Below are 19,802 nucleotides of genomic sequence, written 5' to 3'. Positions count from 1 at the left end.
ATAAATTGGCCAAAAACAAAATATCGTATCAACAGCTGGAAGCAGATACTTCTAATGCTTCTGCCCAGCATTAACAATTGTATTATTCAAACTCGATGCTAAAGCATAGCATTATATTTTTTCAATGTAAGCTAAGCTACCTCATTAATTATGGTGCATGTTTGCTACTACAAGTTACTACGCGACGGTTCCGAGACATTCTCGTATTTGGGAGCATTCAGTATTGAATCGAAATAAAGTATTTGTGTTTTTTTGTCAACAATCGAAATATTTGTCTGAAGTAACAATTTCATATTCTTCGTGTTAGCTTAGAAATTATATGGGCCTATTAAGTCGCATGGATAAGCCCATATTGGGCCCATTAAGCAACTTGACCAAATAGCTCAACGTTGGTTCTGTGAGTGAGAGATGTTGATGATGGCTGCGAAGCTTCGGAAATGGCGAAACATGTCGACTCGTATAGATCTGATGCTTCGGAGAGACGCTGTATCAACAAGAAGGTTTCTACACGAAGGCCCAGACACCATGGAGGAGCTCCTCGATAGACACCTAGCGAAGAAAGAGAAACCGCTAATCAACGACGAGGAGGCGGAGTATCTGAACAGACAGCGTCTGACGAGCACGCGCCGAGAGGCGCTGAGTTTATACCGGGACATATTACGCGCGACTAGGTTCTACACGTGGACGGATTCAAGGGGAGTCCTGTGGAGAGATGTGCTGAGAGAGAACGCTAGGAAGGAGTTCGAGGCGGCGCGGTTCGAGACGGATCCGGAGGTTATCACGCGGCTGCTGATCGGTGGAAGCGACGCCGTTTCGTCTGCTTTAGATAGGCTCGCGGAGAAGCAGAGAGAGATGATTGAGAAGAGAAACAGAGGCGATCAACCGTGATTCGTCGGAAACGACAAAGTTTATAACATAGTTTGAATGTTGTACTTTGAAAAGAATGTTTTGTCCTTTTGTCATACAACTGTACGAATACAAGTAACAAAAAAGCAGTTACTAAACCAGCTCTTCTCCTAAGTTCTGAATGGAGAATATAATAAGATATAATTCAAGATTCTACTTCAGATAAACATGATGGCTATTTAGAGCAACACACAGCTGGATCAAATACATGAATGCTTCTATCAACTGTTCCTTCTTCTTCCGTCTATGTCAATGCATTGTAGCAGTTATAAACTCAATGTAATTAGCTGTCCCGCTTTTGTCCACATCAGCCTCTATATGAACAATAGCCATGAACACTTTTAATGTCTTTTCCTGGTTTAAAATAACCAATTGGATTTATGAAAAAGAAAAAAAATTGGATTTGTGTTCTTTAATTTTTGCTTACAGCTTCCATGAGTTGTTTGGTTTCAGCTCAGACTGAATGCCTTTAGATGTATACAGATTCCTCAACAACACACTTGTCGCAGTTACAACTCAAATAAGTTCTTGCTGGAATTTTCTTTATGAGTACTCAATTATTTTTATTTTCGGATAGGCTCTTACTTAGGGATATTTACTATATAAGGACCGAATTTAACTTATATTACTTCCTCAACCCAACATTTTCCGGCTAAACAAACTTCCACGTCGAACTGCAACGAGATTCCTCCACGTCAGCAAAAAAAAGTAGATCAACGGCTGGGAAGCAAGTAGAAGAGTGTTATCGCTTAGCTTCCGAGCAATCCTAACCGTTGCTTACACTCACCGTGTTTGGTTCTTTAACAATCCTCCCGGCGATCCTGAGAAGAGAGAAAGAGTGTAAGCAAAGAGAGAATGAGCCGTACAACTTTTCTGTTCGTCGTCTTCTTTATCGGGACGCAAGCACATGCGCAGCTAGTACCACCGGCGAGGCTCGATGGTTTCCTTTACCCACCGGGTCGTCGAGTTGACCCGGATACTATACTAATCGAGGCGTTTTTTGACCCGGTTTGCCCGGATAGCAGAGACGCTTGGCCGCCTCTGAAGCAAGTTTTTCAACGCTACGGATCTCGCGTTGCCCTTCTCCTTCACCTCCTTCCTTTACCGTCAGTACTCTGTCTTTTTCTCATTCAATGTCTGAAATTGGTAGAAAGCTCTTAGCTTTGGTTAGAATTAGTTCGTCAATGACTTCAATTGTAGTTGCCCTGTTTCATGTATTGATTGATTCGTATATGTTTTATGAAACTGCGAATGATTTGCTTTAAAGATTCAATCTTGTAATGAATCTATTTCGGGTTTTGGGATGATGTTGCAGGTACCATGACAATGCATATGTGAGCTCTAGGGCTTTACACATTGTGAATGCTTTGAACGCAAACGCTACCTTCTGTTTGCTGGAAGCCTTCTTTGAGCATCAGGTTTGTTCATTTTAGCTGTTGGTCGGTTGGTTGTTGTTTGCATCTCTATCCATTGAGAATTTTGATGTGTTTATGATTGACAGGCATTGTTCTACAACGCCCAAACGCAACTCCTGTCAAGACCTGATGTTGTGGAGAAAATTGTCAAGCTTGGAACAACCACCTTGGGAAGCTCGTATCGACATGTTCTCAAATCCGGCTTCACCGACACGATATCAGACCGTGCAACCAGAGTTTCCTTTAAGGTAACATTATACTTGATAGGTTCAGATTGAGGCCAAAAATTTGTACTTGATAGGTTCAGATTCAGGCCATTAACACTCAGTGGTCTTCTATTTGAACAGTTCACCATATGTTATATACACCATGGCCACTCTCATTGTTAACTGAGTATGGAAAAATATAGTATATTTTACTTTTGTTTGTGGGTTGTTATGTGGTTGCAGTATAGCGCTTCAAGAGGGGTTTATGGAACACCAACCTTCTACGTTAACGGGTTCGTATTGCCAGATGCTGGTTCTCCCTTAGATTTTGGAGGATGGAGAAAAGTTATTGATCCTCTGGTTCAAACACACAAGGTAGAGAAGCAAGATGATCTCCTTTCCTTCTTTTGATCAGTGCTTTTGCTGTTTTCACATCCATATCAAAATAAAAAATAGTGCTTTACCAGTTTCATGGGAACTATCTGTAAAGTAAATATATACTTGTTCAAAACCCATCTGTTGTACACTGTAAACTCTCTGTAATGTATTATCTCTAAAGTGATCTGCGACATCTTTCAAGTGTTTTTATGTCTCTATCGTTGCTTGGTCGTCTCTGCTATTAGAGAGCTTGTTCACCACTATTTACTATCTGTAGGATCTTCGTTGAATGACTTGTTTTGTCAATGGTTTCATCATTAATTAATTTGATATTTGTTCAATTTTGATTTGTGACACAAAAGCTTAGATGCGTCTCACGTTTGGTGGGTCAATACTCCCAGCTATATATTTATGAGAATATTTGTACTTGTCTTTTTTGTCACAACCACTTTTGTTTTGTCAAATGCTCACACCAGTTATATTATTGTCTTATCTTTAAAGCTAAGATTATGCCTTAACGAAGTTTTAAAAAGAAATTTTTTGGGGGTTAATACATTTTTTTCTCCAAAAATAATAAATATCAAGAAATTTCAAAACTAACACTACAAAAATGTCAACGGACAACGTTTATCTAAATTTATTAAATACTTGTAAAATACTTATGTTTTCCTTACATAAAAGCTGAATTGAAAAGTTCAAAATGTATACACTTTAAATATTAAAGTTAAAAAAAAATATTATATATTTTTATCAACCGTTAGCACCGATAATCCAGAAAGTTTTCTATTAATAACAGGTAGATTCGGTTTTCGTCTAACAATTTAATTTTATTCTTCTATTGATAAAGCCATTTAGACCAATTCCTTCGCATTTTGTGCAACTGTATAAACAAGATATTATCATTACAAGAATTTATTCTCACCAGAAAAAAAAAAGAAAAAAAACAGATATGCCTCAACTAAACCGAGAAAATTGATATGAACCGAAGTTAAGAACAATCCCGGTTCAAACCCCCTGAATACCGGATCTGAATCAACAAGTAACGAGTAAACTCCTTGGTTTAGAGATCTTGAGCTTGATTTATCGTGGTTCGGTTCGGTTGGGTATAATAAAACCGCGAACCGAGACCGGTTAGGGTAGTGCAAACGTGTGTGTGTGGAAGAGAGGAGTGGTGCGGCTGATATATATGTGAGAGGCGCTTTGCATCAGAATCTCTCTTAGGGCTTAAAAAAGGAGAGAGACGAAGCCGTACAAAGAGGGCTCTTAAACCACTCACTCCCCTCTCGAGAAAGATCTCTAAACCACAACATCCGCTTAAGGTAAGTATCCAAATCAACATTGATTTCTTCTCCTTGATTATTTTTCCATTTTAATGATTGGGTTCCTGTTAGATGGAGAAGTACGACCGTGTGGTGAAGAAGAAGGATGAGACGCCGATTGACGCGAACGAGATTCGTATCACTAGTATGGGCAGGGCACGCAACTACATCACCTACGCCATGACTCTTCTCCAGGTATTGTGTAATTAATAATGTCAATCTGTTGTGTGGTTAAAGAGATGATTCTAAAGTTTTTTCGGAGGATTAATTGAACAGTTTTATTTAGAATTTGTTTTGGTGTGTATAGGAGAAAGGGTCAACGGAAGTTGTGTTCAAGGCAATGGGAAGAGCTATCAACAAGACTGTGAACATTGTTGAGCTTATTAAGGTAATTTTTGTTGTTGTTGTGTTTATTTCACAAAACCGTGGTTTAGATGATGGGTTGTCTGAAAGTTTCTTTCTTTTTACTGTGTAACGTAGAGAAGGATCCCTGATCTTCATCAGAACACATCTATTGGATCCACCGACATCACAGACACATGGGAACCTAAAGAGGAAGGCCTTCTTCCGTAAGGATCCCATTTTCTTATTTTTTAATTGTTTATAATTGCTAACATGTACCTTTGTTCTTACCTTAACTAATTGTTACTTTTTGTTTTTTTTTCCTTTTTTGGTTCTGTGTTGAAGTATTGAGACTACAAGGCATGTGTCTATGATTACCATTACCCTATCCACCAAAGAGCTTAACACATCCTCCATTGGGTGAGTTTCTCGTTTTATCTTTGTTATTCACTTTGTGTGGTCCTTGGCCATGATTAGATCCATGCGTTGTCACAAGCAATTTCCTCTGCCTGACGTACAAATTACATATTCATTTTGACCGGCTTCTTTACTGTGTCCTTGATACTATAGGCTTTATAACTCGTTTCTCGTTATGATATTTATCAAATGATGTTGCAGATACCAGTGCCCGATTCCTGTTGAGTTGGTCAAGCCATTAGGCGACATCGACTATGAAGGAGGAGGTTTGTTCGGTCACTCTTAATGACCTTTATAAATCTCCCATACTCGACTGCTTTATGAGTTTTCTGTTTTATATATCTCGCAGAGGGTTCACCTGGTGGCAGAGGGAGAGGAAGAGGAAGGGGGAGAGGGAGAGGAAGAGGTGGCAGAGGTAAGTAGCGTTCTATTCAGATTCTAAATATATGATTCATGGATCTTTTGTAACGCATTTGTTTGGCAGGGAATGCATATGTGAACGTTGAGTATGAAGATGGCGGTTATGAACGTAACCAGTCCTATGGTGGCAGAGGAAGAGGGCGTGGTGGCAGAGGACGCAGCAGCCGTGGTGGTCGAGGAAGAGGAGGATACAATGGTCCTCAGAATGAGTATGATGCACCCCAAGATGGAGGTTACGGTTATGATGCTCCTCCTCATGAACACCGTGGATATGATGACCGTGGCGGTTACGAGCGTCGTGGTGGTTACAATGGGGGTCCTCAAGGGCGTGGTGGCTATGATGGTCCTCGGAGGCGTGGAGGTTATTATGATGGTCCTCAGAGGCGTGGTGGTTACGATGGTCATCAGGGGCGTGGTGGTGGTTATGAGGGTCCTCCTCAGGGCCGTGATGATTATGATGATGCTCCTCGGCGTGGACGTGGAAGGGGAGGTCGTGGAAGAGGAGGAGGTCGCGGTGGTGGTGGTGGATTCAACAACAGAGCAGATGGACCACCAGTCCAGGCAGTTGCTTGAGACATGAGAGTGAGGTTTCTATGTTACACAAACATAAAAAAAAAAAAGAAGGCCAAGAGTCGTTTGATGTTTTGTTCTATCTCCTTCCTCTCTCCTTATGTTTGATTCTGTCCATGAAGAAGACATGTTTGCCATAAGTGTATCCCTCCTTTTGTTTTATCCATTGATTCGCAGTTTTTTCTTTTAGTTGGTGACTGTTTTTCTTTAAAGTCGCTTTAGGTTTTATCTGTTCATTTTATTTATGGTGGGTTTTTATTGGAGATTTACCTTCTGTTTATTTGCTTCGTAGTCTTTTTAGATGACAGAGTAAGAGTGAATAATTTTTTGTTGTCTTTGCTCTTATCGGTTATAGTTTGATGAAACATTTGATTATTTTTTTTATTCCTAAGCACTTGATCGTCCATTTTGGGAGGGATATTATTTGAGTTGATGAAAACACACACCAGAGTTGCAGAAGCCATCCACTTGTTGAGTGACTTTGCGTCTGGCATTTTTTCTTAGATTCTTGTGTGTATATTTTTGGGCACGTAAGAAAGCAATGTAGCACACACGAAAGCAAGGCAAGCAGCTCATTTCTGTGTATTTTTTTGTTGGGCCTTGCATACTTTTGAGTCTCTAGTCTTGGGCTGTGAGAAAGACAAAACCGACGCCGTATACATGATTAGGAGATACTTAAAAAAGTTAAACGCCGTTGCCGGGGATCGAACCCGGGTCACCCGCGTGACAGGCGGGAATACTTACCACTATACTACAACGACTTGGATGCCTGAAGTGAAAACATAAGGAATTTAACAAAATCTGCGGAACCGAAAAAAATCGAAACCCATACAAGTTTTCAATCATCATTGTGATTGTGAATTTCTTGTTTTGTTGACAACAATTCACCGAACAAGTCGATACTATGTTGAGAAAGAAGTTACTAACCGTGTAAAATATTAATGGGCCATGGCTAATCAAGTTAAGGCCCATTAGAAACACGAAAAGTACTACGGAAGAAAACGAGTTGTTCTTCGTTCTTCGTTTTTCGTTTTACAGTGTTATACAAACGACGGAGAATTCAGAAGACTGAGGTCGCGAGAAATCCAGAAATCAAAATAAACAAGCAAAAGTAGCAAGAAGAAGATGCCAAAGAAGGTTTGCTTCCTCAGACTTAAAGAATTGTTGCTGATTGTTATGTAGCCTACCTAGTGTTTATTCAAATGCTCTTCTTTGTGCAGAATGCTTGCTATGCGCTCTGAATCGAATACAGCATTGTGCAAAGTTTCCACTGCAATCGATTCTTATATCGTGAGGTGCAAAAGCGTTTTACTTTGTTTTGCTTTTCTTTGTCATAAGATTAATGTCGTGAAAGATTGATGTTTTTGTTTTGTTCTAGGTGTTGTGTAAAAGGCTCTCTCTTGGAGGTGAACGAGAGGTTAATCAAGCAGCCTCAACTTCTTAATTCATCGGTAAGATATACATCTTTCTTTTTATCTTTTCTAACAAATCTTTATACTGATGAACTTAAGAAACTGAATGGATACTTAAATTTCTATGATGTTATTTTATAAATGTCAAGTATTTTGCTTACGGAATCAACCAACATGGAATATATAACTCAAAATGGATTTGATTATTATTTCTTTGTTTTTTTATATGCAAGTAGGCTAAAGCTCCATGATGATGTTCTGTATTCTGACTATATCTTCTTGTTACAAAATCTGATTTTAGGCTGATCGAGAAGGATAATTATGCCAAGGACCTGCAGATTGGACCAAAAACAAGGAATCACTGATCACCTTGGAGGAGGAGTATTAACAAAAGAAACAAGTGGCTCTATGATACAGTTATGAGAAACCACGGTTGACTCTCTTTGTTGTTTTATTGAAGAAAATAAACAAGTGGCTCTATGATACAGTTTTAAGAAACCACGGTTGGCTTTCTTTGGGAACCGTGTTTGATCTGAAGCTGATGATTAGGCTTTAAGTCAGATTAGAACTTTGAAGTTTTATTGCAGTCTTTGTTGTTCTGCAATATTCATAATTAAGCTGTTGTGTTGTGTTTTATCTGACAATAAAATTTTGAAATTGAAGATCCTTTTAGGTCTATGATGTTCTTAATTGAACTTTTTTGATGTGCCAAATGAACAAATATATATACGTTGAGTACTAATACTCACAATGTGTAACACCAATCCGTTGTCGTCCAGCGGTTAGGATATCTGGCTTTCACCCAGGAGACCCGGGTTCGATTCCCGGCAACGGAGCTTTTTGTTCGGTGTAACAACAACTGTTTGTAGATTTCACACAGTGGTAATTTCTTTGATTAATCTAAAGAACCTTAAAACATTTTATTAGTCACCAATGTCCCTTGTTCAAGATTTATATCCGGCCAAAAAAATATAGATTGATCTGATCCTGATCCTGATTTTACTTGTAAAATGTTTCGAAAACTTTCTACTACCATGGAAACTCGAATCCATATCTTTAATGAACGAGATAATGATGAAGTCAATACTCAAAATCTCTGCCTCAACCTCGAAACTGTTCAAAGAATAATCTCACACTTCAATCATTTTCCCCACTTTTAAAGTCCCATTAATTCAAACAAAGCTTATAATATTACAGAAGGTGGATACAGAAACACATGAACTGAACTTTATTAAGGAGAAAGGGTAGCACCACACAATCTTGAAATCAAATTCAACCCATAAACGTAAATGCTTTCACAATCATATAACTTGAAGATGACAGAACCGGAACCAAAGAAACAAAACTGAACCAAACACTTCCAAGAGCAACCCACTCATGCACCAGTCTAAGCCATCTATCTTACACTTCAATCCATAACTTGTTATTAAATCAAACTATAGTATACTTTTCTTTACAACCGACTTAACCTCGTGGAACCCATTTTATTAGCCATCTCCTTAAGCACGAACTTAGGAATCTTCCCTGTAGATGTCTTAGGCAACTCATCAAGAAACACAACCGTTTTAGGCACCATGTAACGTGGCATCTTCTCCCTACAATACTCTATCATCTCCTTCTCCGTGGGTTTCCGGGTCAACCCAGGTTTTAAACTAACGAAAGCACACGGCGTCTCTCCCCATTGCTCATCCGGTCTAGCCACCACAGCCGCTTCATTCACCGCCGGGTGCGTGTACAACACCGCCTCCACCTCCACACTACTCACATTCTCTCCACCCGTTATGATTACATCTTTCGACCTATCTTTAATCTCTAGATACCCATCTCCGTGCAACACTCCGACGTCTCCGGTGAAGAACCACCCGTTCTTCAGAGTCTTCCTCGTTCCGACAGGATCTTTTAAGTAACCGAGCATGACCGAACTCCCTCTCATCACTATCTCCCCCATCGTTGCACCATCTCTCTCCACGCTCCGACCCGAACCCGGATCCACCACGTCTATTTTGGTAAACCCGACGGTTCCCACTCCTTGCCGGCCTTTCAGCCTCGCCTGATCACTCGCCGGCAAACGGTTCCACTGTGGCTTCCACGCGCAGGAGACCACCACGCCGGCTGTTTCCGTTAAACCGTACCCGTGGCTGATAACGAAACCGAGAGACTCCGCGCGGAGGAGCACCGTGACCGGCGGTGAAGAACCGGCGGTTAAGAAATGAACCGGACTTTTAAGAGGTTCCTCATGAGTCGCCGTTAACATGTTAAGCACAACGGGCGCGCCGCACATGTGAGTAACGCCGTGATCACGGATCAAACGGTGGATTAACGGCGCTTGGAACTTACGTAAACAGACGTTAGTTCCTCCAACGGCGGCGATAGCCCATGGGTAACACCAACCGTTAGCGTGGAATATCGGTAGGGTCCACAAGTAAACCGGATTCTTCGGTACGGTCCAGTCGATTAATGAATCCAACGACATGACGAAAATACCCCTGTGACAGTGAACCACTCCTTTGGGAGACGAAGTCGTACCGGAGGTGTAGTTGACCACAATCGGATCCCACTCGCTCTCGGGTCGGATCCAGTTAAAATCCGGATCTCCTCTCTCCACTAAAACACTGTAGGAGTAACAGAATTTCGAACGGTCCGCCACGTCAGCACCATCTCCCCCCTCCTCGTCCTCCTCGATGAGGACGAGAATCGGCGGCTTGTCAAGTTTCTTGATCGCTTCGACGGCGAGGTCGGAGTAAAAGACGTCGACGAAGAGAAGCTTAGATTCGCAGTGGCGGAGGAGAACAGAGACGGTGGTAGCGTCGAGGCGAGTGTTGATGTTGTTGAGGATTGCGCCGCTCATCGGAACGGCGAACTGGAGCTCGTACATGGCCGGAGTGTTAGCGGAGAGGACGGATACGACGTCGGATCTTTTGATACCGATTGAAGACAGAGAGGAGGCGACGCGGAGGCAACGGAGATTGGTCTCCCGCCATGTGTACACGGTGGAGTTGCCGTAAATGATGGAGGTACAGTCTCCATACACGGTGGCTGCTCTTTCGAGGAAGCCTAAGGGCGTCAACGGTGGTGAGTTTGCAGCACTTGGCTTCAACTCCTCCATTTATTTTCTTGATATTCTTGAGTGTCCACAACAAAAGATAGATAGAGCTATTTATAGAGATAGAGCCAAGCTTCAGACAAAAATAAAGTTACGTTTGTAACTCATAGTCGCCTGGATTTGGTAACTGTAAGAAAAGTCAGTAACTGCTCCGACGAGGAATAATATCAGAATGAATTTAACTGTGGTTTATTGTAGTTTAAGAAGATTAGTTTAAGACAAGGAGTGACCACAACTAAAGATAGACTATTGGTGACATGTAGTATTAGCTTTGAGTTACCAAAAACGTTATAGTTCGATGTAACTTGCAGTAAAAATTATGTGGTATAAATTATAGATTTATGTAGTGAGTTTGCAGTATAAATTTGAGTTAATACATTTTAAAAACAATTGACTGGTAACATTTTTGATGTATAAGTTGCAGTATGTATAATTTTTTAAAGAAAATCTAAATATCAGAAATAATAACACCTATTATATATTTAATAAAATAATTAGAAAAACTAAATATAATTTAAAAATTAAGAACATATATATTAAGAAACAAATTAATAATTAAAATTAACAAATAAAATCATAGGATATAACATTTTAATCATCAAACAAAATTAACAATTAAATATAAAAACAATTTGGATTAACTAACTAGAGTTTAAAAAAACTAACAAAACTGAAAATAATTAGAAAGTCTTTCACTAACAAGTAGGTTATGTATTAAAATATTGTATTACTTAGCAACAAGTAAACGTACAATATGATCATGTACTATTTTTTTTAATTTGTTAAAAAAAAAAAAAAAGGACGTGGAAAAATAAAAAAGAATGTGGGATAGTTAATAGAAAACCAAAATTTATTTAACACAAGTCTTAATACATGAGAATTTTGTTGATGTTGATTTAAGATTTGATTTATGTTTTTTACAAAGGACATAACTCAAACTAGTAACTCAACAATAATACATTATAACTCAAACCTAACATCAAAAACTCAAAACTAATTCATGATTGGTGACATTTTTGATTTTTGTGCATAACTCAAACTAAATCAACTCTAATACATGTTACCAATCAAAGCCTCATGCAATTTTTTTATTTGGTTAGTGAAGATTAAGATCTCGATTAGTTGTAAGAAAAGTCAGTAACTGCTCCAACAAGGAATGATAAGAAGATAAAAGCAAGATTAACCCGGTCCTTTTATTAGAGATTCTTAACTCATGATTTGACATTTTTTTTTACATTTTTCGGTTAAAAAACGTCTTTTATACCTCTTATTTAATAGACGTTCTTAATTTTTCTTAGTTAAAAGTAAAAAACCATTTCAGTTAAGAACCTCAGTCAGGTTAATCATGATATAAGGTCTGGTTGGCTAAATGACTTTACTTTAGCTTTACGATGTAGAGATTTGGCTATAGAAGTTGTTTTTCTACCAAAACAAAGTATTTATAAAAGTTTCTTTTGTAATTAAAATATGGTTTATTATTTTATAAATATAATTTAAATATATAAATTCGATTAATAATAAGAACATGAATATATATATATATATAGATTAAGATAGTGCAATATAGATCTAAGATATATTAATATATCAAACAAGATTTATAATAAAATTGATATAAATTTAGATAAATGTATTAATTATTAGGGAACCAAATATTTTAGAGAAAAAAAGGAAAAGAAAATGTACTACTTTTGTTCTTAAAACCATGTCTGCTTAGATATCAGAAAACAATAGAAAAGAGAAAAGAGAAAATTTAATTTAATTTTAGCCATTTTAGAATGATTAAAGTTTTTAAAAAGCAACTAATACATTTATCTAAATTTATCTAATTAATAAATTTTTTTAAAAGTAAAAAAAAAACTTAAAAGCTTTCTAATTTTCTAAAGCCTTCAAAGTTTTAACACCAGTTAAAATCTGAATATATTTTTGTTCTGTAAAACGTACATTTGGACATGGAACATGTATACAACATAACATTTGAACATGCAACATGTATATACACTCCTGCAGTACATAATTAAATTTTAGTAAAATAAGAATGAAAATAAATTATAATATTGGAAACGAGAAGCGCATGCTTCTACGGTTCTTCCCAAGACGGTCTATACGTCCATTTGATGTAGTTGACCTGATCGTTGATAGGAACAGAGTGATGGAATCTTTCTTAAATACAGAATGCAATTAAAGGACCACATGCTACTCGCAGAATGAAGATAATATAAACTTTTACTTGTACAACCAATCACACACTATGATTGATGTGATATAATCATAGTCAGCGTCAGAACTTAAGTGATGTTCACATTGATGTATCAGTTAAACATGTGTTTCCAGTGTGGTGATGCATCAGTAAAACATGTGTATTCCAGTGTTATGCAAAGTTTGCATTCAGTTTATACTCAGAGTTCTTTGCTTTGCATCAATTCATGAATCTTGAACGAGTGTTGATGTTTCTGTGTGTGACTATTTGGATTAATCAGCACAACAACAAATGCACAATTTAGCAAAATAAGAAAAAATGCACAAGTGCCCGCAGGATAGACCATATACAATTCTCTGAGACAATAGAAAAAAGAATAGGCGAACCGGACTAGGTGTTCTAGGCACTGTCGTGGCGCTCAATACCACGGCCTTATGGCACTTGGGCCTGAACTTGAAGAATGATGAAAGAATATTTTCAGAAGATCACATGCTAACTGAAGGCAACCAATCACACATAGCAATCGATTTATATGTAAATTATGTTCAATACCAAAAAACGTGGGGTAAAAATAATCTTGACATATTGTTTAAGTGATGCAGCACCTCAACCATCTTTTTCACTCGGAGAAAGAGCTTCAGTGTTCAGATTCTAGAATGTTCAGTTCATGAGTATCTTTGAGTACTTGTACGACATAACTCTTTATCATGAAGCCACTGATTCATATTCTCATTGTCAGCATAACTCGTAGCTTGCCATTATATAACAGCAATTTCGTTTCTTGTATGAATGTCTCAACTATCAGCTCTAACTTGGAGAGTCTCAACTATCATCTCTAACTTGGAGACTTGCTTCCTTCATCTGGAAAAGGAATCTAAAGAAGGTGTTTAAGTAGCATGGAAGCCACCGAAACAGAGCGATCAGTAATTCGCATGAATGACGAAGCAGATGAACAAGATAAAAGATATTTGCAAAGCAAACCAACATCACCCTTTAAGATAAATCAAAGCGCAAACATAGGTTCTCGATTATAAATAAAGAGGACGAACAGTCACAAATTTAAACACGAAAATAAAAAGGAACCCGAAGTCATCGACAAATAACGTAAAGGAAGAAACTGGGTGGTTTGCTTCAACACGACAAAGACTATCTTCTCTTGATCATTCAAAAGCCCATTGGTTCTCCCTGCGCACCTCCTCCTCTTCCTCGGCAGTAAAGTCGTTCTTGATGTTGAAGGTCGTGCGAATCTCCTCTGGAGTCTTCCCCTTGATCATATCAGCCACCGTCTGGCATGTCAAGTCAAGAAGGTTCTTGATGTTCAAATAGTTAGCCGCCTGCAAGTTCCAAATCCAATTCAAAACCATTAGATCCAATTCAAATCACGCTCAATTCCATACGAATCCTAACAATCTCAAGAAAGATCCAATCTTTAAACGAAACCCCCAAATTAGAACGAAACCCTAATTTCAAAATCAGAAATCCTTACCAGGATGAGTTCGAAGAGGGTAGCTTGATCGATCTTCATGAACTCGGCGTCCCAGGCCTTGAGGTCATCGTCGGAGGAAGCGCCGCCATCGACGGCCTCGGTCTTAGAAGCGGCGGCGTCGACGTGTTTCTTGCAGTACTCAATCACCTTCGCGAGGATCTTGCTCGTGACGTTGGGAAGAGGGATCCCGTTGTCGACGCAGTCGTCTTCGACCATGTGCGCTATGGTCTGAGACTCGAGAGCCACGGCCTCGTCGACCTCGAAAGACTCGCCGTCGGAGCTTTTCAACACAATCTTCTTCGTCGACATCTTTGAGAGTTTTGATTTCGAGAGGAGCGATGAAGGTATTCGAGGGAAGCGTCTTACTTGTTTTATATATAGAAATCCCTAATTTATTTTTATACTAGTGGTATTCCGGCGCTACGCGCCGGGTTAGTATATTTTTTCTTAAATAAATTTAAAGTTCATTTATAATCTTAGTAAACAAAATATATTTAAAAATATGAAAATGAAAATATGTTGAAAGAGAATAATATTTTTCTGATCTATTTGATATTGGTTAGCGACCGTAGTATATTACTTTATTTTAATGTTGTTTAGTTCAAAGTGGAATATCACTAATAGATTTAATAAAAATAGAATAAAAAGTCAATAGTTATAACAAAGTTAATTTAATCGGAATCTAAACATTTAGTTAAGTTGATGTTTTTTCGACCGAAAAGGAAGAAGAAGTAAAGTTGATGTTTTATTTAGACAACATACTTATACTATTAAGTTCATGTGCATAGTATATAAAAGGAACTGCATTTGTTTGTTTTGATTTGTGTGCTTGTGCAGTTGAGGAGAGTGACTTTATGTTTTGTTTGGTAATTGTGTTTACCATGTTGTATGTTTTTTTTTTAATTATGGATTACGTTTGTGCATGTGTAGCTCATCTCCTTTAAAAAAAGCTTGTGTAGTGCATCTTTCAACATATGCGCTTCATGCAACAGAACTCCGTAGGGGTAAGCTAACAAACACGTTTTTGATTACGATCTTCAGAATTTGTGAACCTATAGGATCATCAAAAGTATCGCTTTAAATTCTAATTTAGACTCTTAGATTGCTTTAAAAATGAAGAAGGAGGAGAGTGATTGCGTATGCAATAATATAATTGGATTCTTCAATGTCGCAGTTACAGGTTAAAGCTCATATATCGAATGTATCAAATAGTACAACAAACGGAGAACTCATCAGTGCTTTGAAAACCAGATGAAGTGTGGCGGTATGTGTTATCGTCGGCTATGAATTCTTGATGTCGGTGTAGTATATACCCAAATGAAGTTGTAAATATGAGAAACAGAGTGGTTCTGTAAATAGTTATAGTGTAAGTAGGTGAAAGCATATTAATATGTACGCACACTTGTGCAAGATGATGAAGCAGACAATAAAATGCCATGTAGATATGAAACAAAGTTAGTTTTTCCAGTATCAGTAATTATTGTACGTTTGTATTATTTGCTAACTTACAAACACGTGAAAAATTCTCAGGAAAAAGCCTATTAATGATAACAATGGTCAATGATCGTCAAGATGATTCATGATTGACGTAGCGAGAAAGATAGAACATACCATTGTGAAAGAAAGCAATCTCTACAAAAAAAGTAAAAAAAATAAATAAAAAGAAAGAAAATATTGCATAATAGAAAATCAAATTAACACAGAGCTTTTTGAAAAACTATCGAGCATCCGGTGACGGTGAGGAACAGGAGAACTGATGGCCTGCAAGATCTGAACAATCTCTGCCATTGTAGGCAAATTTGAAGGAATCTGAGAAGTACAGACAAGAGAAAGTTTCAGAAAAGGCAAAACCTCATCCTCAGAGTATTCTTCCTCCATTGTAGGATCAATACACTCCAACACATTCCCTTGTTCTAACAAAACTCGAACATGATCGCTTAGTATCACAAAGCTGTCTTCACCGTACTCCAGGAGTCTCCGACCAGTCAGGAGTTCGAGTATCAGAACTCCAAACCCGTAAACATCGCATTTCTCGTTGACCCTTTAGTTCTGAAACTCTAGCTCAGGCGCTACGTAACCTAAGCATTCTGAAACCAGTTGGTGTTCATTGTGTTCTCGTCTTGTGTTGTTAGAAGACGAGCTAGGAACTTGTTGTGCAGCTCTAGCGTCCAAATTACACGAGGTTTTTGTGAGCTGTCGTGTCATCGTTTTCATTTCCTCTTTCGTCTTCTTCCTCTTCAAGATGATCTTTACAAAATGCTCTTCATCTTCTTAACTTAATTTTCCTCACCACATGTTGCCATCTGTTCTTGAGCTCCTCAATTCGAACTGGTTTAAGGAGATAGTCGCAGGCACCGTACTTGACTCCTTCCATCACATACTTTAGATCGCTATGCGCAAGTAACAGTGCAAGATATAATTAACAAGATCAAAACATTATAAAAAGAGATCAAAACATTCTATCTTGGAAACATGAAAAGAATCAAACAGAAACTTAATAGGTGATACTAATGACAGTTAAGTCCATTTCAAGATCGCTGATCACGAGATCAAACTTGTTCCTGTTATCCCTCAGCAACTCCAGTGCGGTCTGTGCCTTATTCGCTGTTGTGACTGCACATATATTACCTAAAAGTCTGTCTTTATACAGAGCAAGAGAATCAGTCATAAAGGACAAGATAATCATGAATACAATCAAAATTCGGATCATTCCTAAGCAGAACCGTGAATAAATTTCAACCCCATTAAAAATAAGAGCAAATAATTTTTGAAAATGTGAACTTTCTGTGATTTATGATCAAGATAACAAACCATGAGAAGAACAAAGAAAGAAGAGGATATTTGAAATCCTATGTTCTGTTCGTCTTTCTTTCCTCTACATGTCGACTCTTTTTTCATGTCAATAAAAAGTAAAAATTTAATCTCATTATAATAAGATACACTACTGATTCTTAACCTGTTTTCTTTGGATCCTTCCCAAGTATTTTTCATTGGCTTATGGATGTCGAGGAAGAAGCAAGACCCGTTAGTACAACACATAAATTCAACTGTCTAAGACTTCAACATAAAGATCATTCATAAATTTATATTTTTTTACCTCAAACCAAGCTGAACAGAATAGGTATTCCGTCTTCACTGCCTGAAAACATCAAACAGGAACTATATGATATTATCTCATTCTCATAGAGAACAAACGTTGGCAAGCCCATTAAATGAATAAAAAGGACTTCAGCTTTAAGAGTAATAGCTTTTGCAGAATTGTTGGTCACTTGCAACTCCGGAATCAAGCATAAACTAAAGAACCCAAAAAGGACTTGCAACACGTGTATGCCAAAAACATCAATTCAAAGGATACAAACAGAAGAAGAGACATACAACACAAAGCTTCTTAGTGCTCTTCACATCATATTTCAGACGGACAACTGCGGTGTTTGTACATCGACAAGGACAGTTTACGACGTCGCCATAGTTGGAGTTGATTCTGAACAAAGATTGGCCTTTCGGATTTCGTTGGATTGTGGATGTTCATCGCTGGAAAGGAACACATTTATAGTCACTACTACAATCGGTTACCTTGGATTTATGAGAGAAAGTGGGGGAAGTGGTACAGATGCGCAGAATTAAAGTATCAGATGAAGGCAATAACAAAATACTGAGGATTAGATCGGGGATTAGATCGGTCTCCTTGGTCTACGGCGCTTGAGCATCGAAGAAGAGACGAAACAGCTTCAAAGGTGAGGACACGTGTCACGAAAAGCCCCACCCTCCCTGGTGATGTGGCACAAGGAGGTGAGAGAAAACTCTCCTTTATAGTTATAGATAAGTCGGTTCGATGGTGAGAAATATAAGGAAATTGTTTTATTTATTTTCCCAAAGTGAAAAATAGGAAATATCATAATTTTCATTAAGTTAAAATTTTGAAAAATATCAATTTTGACTTTTTTTTTTTTTAAATCGTTACTTGTACTTTTGTGGAGTCTTGAAAAAGAGAGAATGCATTAATTATATTCTGTATCTAACTCATAAATTAGTGTTATTGCTTGTCTTTGAGTTTTGTCACATTACAATTTAACTCGTGATTTGCTGTTGTAAAAATAGAAAACCATTCTAATTTGATTTAAGTTTTTTTCACCTCGTTGATTATTTCTATTTTAATTAAATAAAAATAGATTTATCAGATATTAGAGAATTATTATTGTTAAGATACTCTGCTGAGTAATTCAGAATGTTTTTTTTTAATTTAAATTTTAGATGACAAACCAAAGTTATGTTTGGGCAATTTCTCCTGTTTGGGGATATTTTAGATTACTCTTTTTTTTTGGAGCAAATTTCGATTAAGGGATTGATTGAGAAGGATATAGCTTTATGTTTTTTTTGCTTTATAAATTAAGCTGTAAGTTTTGACTGTGACTTTAGTTTTTTTTGCTATAGATTTATTTTCAAAGATAATTGAATGCACTAAATAAAAGCCGTAGAAAATTTGATTCCAAAGTTAACATATTTACTTTTTTAAGTTTTTTGATGTAGATTTATTTTCTAAATGTAAAGGATGATTGCTTTACAAAATGGCTTTAGAAATAAAATTAGCTTTCTGCAGCATCTACAGCCTTCCCAATCATCTCTTAACTTTTTTATTCATTTTCTTGTGACATGCGTGAATTGTGTTTTGATGCTTTTGTAGTTTTTCTAATCTATTTATGTGTTATTCACTCCATTTTGTTTAAAAAAATATGTCATAGGAGAAAATTCAGAAATTTTAGAATGAATAACGGCCATCGAGATCTCTAGGATTGGGATGCCAACGGGATTAGCGTCATTTGTCTGAATAGAAAAATTCTGATCCACCGAAATAGGAGCACAAAGATTATCTTCATGACAATTTTCATGCAGAGAAATCACATCATTTTAACGCAATTTGCGAATGAATTTTGTACATTCTCCCACAAGGAACTTTCCTTTAGCAAGCCTTGCTTTAAGGTACCGTAATGTTTTAGCATTCATATCACAATCAGTAGCATGGTCCCCATCATAATATGGGCCATTATCTTCATCTTCTATGATGCGGACATTGGAGAGCGATTTCCTTTATATGTACCCATAAAGCAATCATTTTCAAGTTTTCCTCTGTAACCGCCGTATCCCAAGGATGTGTAACGATCATCCACTCACCAAAGGACCAGGGACCTCTTTGCAAAACTATGTTAAGAGGCTCCTTTATCTAAAAAACAAACTAAAATTTTTTGGTGTTGATAATTTGACTGATAACTTCATCACTTAAACCCCAAAAACAAGGCATCTCATCAGTTAACGCATTCAAATTATGTTTCTTTGGATTAACCATAGCTCCAATAATGGAGAAACAATTGGAACGCACTGCTTGGGCACGAACTGCATGAGGCAAAGCGATTGACGTTTCATCCGCTCCTAGGTCGATATGTTGCATACGGCGCTGCAGATTATCTCTCATCTTGGAAAACAGAGAGATCGTAAAACTGAATAAGAGTGAAAGTATCAAAATATTTATAAGAGGAGATTATGGTGGTTTGGATTTGGAAAATTGTGTAACCACTCAAAACTATTAGAAAAAAAATGGGTGATTGGTTGGGCTGTAAAAGCTGTATTTAGCTT

At 37.6% G+C, this 19,802-nt stretch overlaps 5 protein-coding genes and 2 non-coding genes across 7 annotated transcripts; 4 read left to right on the top strand and 3 right to left on the bottom strand.

The window, feature by feature from the left end:
* Positions 1–179: 179 nt before the first annotated feature.
* On the top strand, positions 180–1,132 carry LOC106422479. Its single transcript, XM_013863263.3, has one exon. It carries the CDS (start codon positions 409–411, stop codon positions 886–888), a length of 480 nt encoding a protein of 159 aa, XP_013718717.3. The 5' UTR covers positions 180–408; the 3' UTR covers positions 889–1,132.
* A 542-nt stretch (positions 1,133–1,674) lies between these two features.
* Positions 1,675–3,121, top strand: LOC111206407. The gene is made up of 4 exons (XM_022703138.2): positions 1,675–2,012; positions 2,222–2,324; positions 2,408–2,569; positions 2,771–3,121. The coding sequence occupies exons 1-4, from the start codon at positions 1,762–1,764 to the stop codon at positions 2,936–2,938; spliced, it is 684 nt and encodes a 227-aa protein (XP_022558859.1). The 5' UTR covers positions 1,675–1,761; the 3' UTR covers positions 2,939–3,121.
* A 922-nt stretch (positions 3,122–4,043) lies between these two features.
* LOC106397428 (TATA-binding protein-associated factor 2N) lies at positions 4,044–6,162 on the top strand. The gene is made up of 8 exons (XM_013838014.3): positions 4,044–4,224; positions 4,297–4,419; positions 4,532–4,612; positions 4,705–4,793; positions 4,912–4,986; positions 5,185–5,249; positions 5,333–5,398; positions 5,468–6,162. The coding sequence occupies exons 2-8, from the start codon at positions 4,297–4,299 to the stop codon at positions 5,974–5,976; spliced, it is 1,008 nt and encodes a 335-aa protein (XP_013693468.2). The 5' UTR covers positions 4,044–4,224; the 3' UTR covers positions 5,977–6,162.
* A 500-nt stretch (positions 6,163–6,662) lies between these two features.
* TRNAD-GUC lies at positions 6,663–6,734 on the bottom strand. Its single transcript has one exon. It is a non-coding gene; the product is annotated as a tRNA-Asp (tRNA).
* A 1,415-nt stretch (positions 6,735–8,149) lies between these two features.
* Positions 8,150–8,221, top strand: TRNAE-UUC. Its single transcript has one exon. It is a non-coding gene; the product is annotated as a tRNA-Glu (tRNA).
* A 568-nt stretch (positions 8,222–8,789) lies between these two features.
* On the bottom strand, positions 8,790–10,524 carry LOC125587463 (probable acyl-activating enzyme 5, peroxisomal). The gene has a single exon (XM_048758026.1). It carries the CDS (start codon positions 10,489–10,491, stop codon positions 8,839–8,841), a length of 1,653 nt encoding a protein of 550 aa, XP_048613983.1. The 5' UTR covers positions 10,492–10,524; the 3' UTR covers positions 8,790–8,838.
* Positions 10,525–13,655: 3,131 nt separating this feature from the next.
* Positions 13,656–14,572, bottom strand: LOC106397402 (SKP1-like protein 1A). The gene is made up of 2 exons (XM_013837989.3): positions 14,175–14,572; positions 13,656–14,022 (listed from the first exon to the last, which is right to left on the bottom strand). Exons 1-2 carry the CDS (start codon positions 14,481–14,483, stop codon positions 13,849–13,851), a joined length of 483 nt encoding a protein of 160 aa, XP_013693443.1. The 5' UTR covers positions 14,484–14,572; the 3' UTR covers positions 13,656–13,848.
* Positions 14,573–19,802: the final 5,230 nt, after the last annotated feature.

The sequence above is a fragment of the Brassica napus genome, chromosome A2 (assembly GCF_020379485.1).
Source record: "Brassica napus cultivar Da-Ae chromosome A2, Da-Ae, whole genome shotgun sequence".
Lineage (NCBI taxonomy): Eukaryota > Viridiplantae > Streptophyta > Magnoliopsida > Brassicales > Brassicaceae > Brassica > Brassica napus.
This window is presented reverse-complemented; position numbering and strand designations above follow the sequence as displayed.

Bases quoted from the DNA above. Each gene is read 5' to 3' on its own strand.
- LOC106422479 (XM_013863263.3), top strand. From the start codon at position 409: ATGTTGATGATGGCTGCGAAGCTTCGGAAATGGCGAAACATGTCGACT.
- LOC111206407 (XM_022703138.2), top strand. From the start codon at position 1,762: ATGAGCCGTACAACTTTTCTGTTCGTCGTCTTCTTTATCGGGACGCAA. The intron at 2,013-2,221 runs GTCAGTACTCTG...ATGATGTTGCAG, and splicing joins CTTCACCTCCTTCCTTTACC to GTACCATGACAATGCATATG. The intron at 2,570-2,770 runs GTAACATTATAC...ATGTGGTTGCAG, and splicing joins CAACCAGAGTTTCCTTTAAG to TATAGCGCTTCAAGAGGGGT.
- LOC106397428 (XM_013838014.3), top strand. From the start codon at position 4,297: ATGGAGAAGTACGACCGTGTGGTGAAGAAGAAGGATGAGACGCCGATT. The intron at 4,420-4,531 runs GTATTGTGTAAT...TGGTGTGTATAG, and splicing joins ACGCCATGACTCTTCTCCAG to GAGAAAGGGTCAACGGAAGT. The intron at 4,613-4,704 runs GTAATTTTTGTT...TGTGTAACGTAG, and splicing joins ACATTGTTGAGCTTATTAAG to AGAAGGATCCCTGATCTTCA.
- LOC125587463 (XM_048758026.1), bottom strand. From the start codon at position 10,491: ATGGAGGAGTTGAAGCCAAGTGCTGCAAACTCACCACCGTTGACGCCC.
- LOC106397402 (XM_013837989.3), bottom strand. From the start codon at position 14,483: ATGTCGACGAAGAAGATTGTGTTGAAAAGCTCCGACGGCGAGTCTTTC. The intron at 14,023-14,174 runs GTAAGGATTTCT...TGGAACTTGCAG, and splicing joins CCCTCTTCGAACTCATCCTG to GCGGCTAACTATTTGAACAT.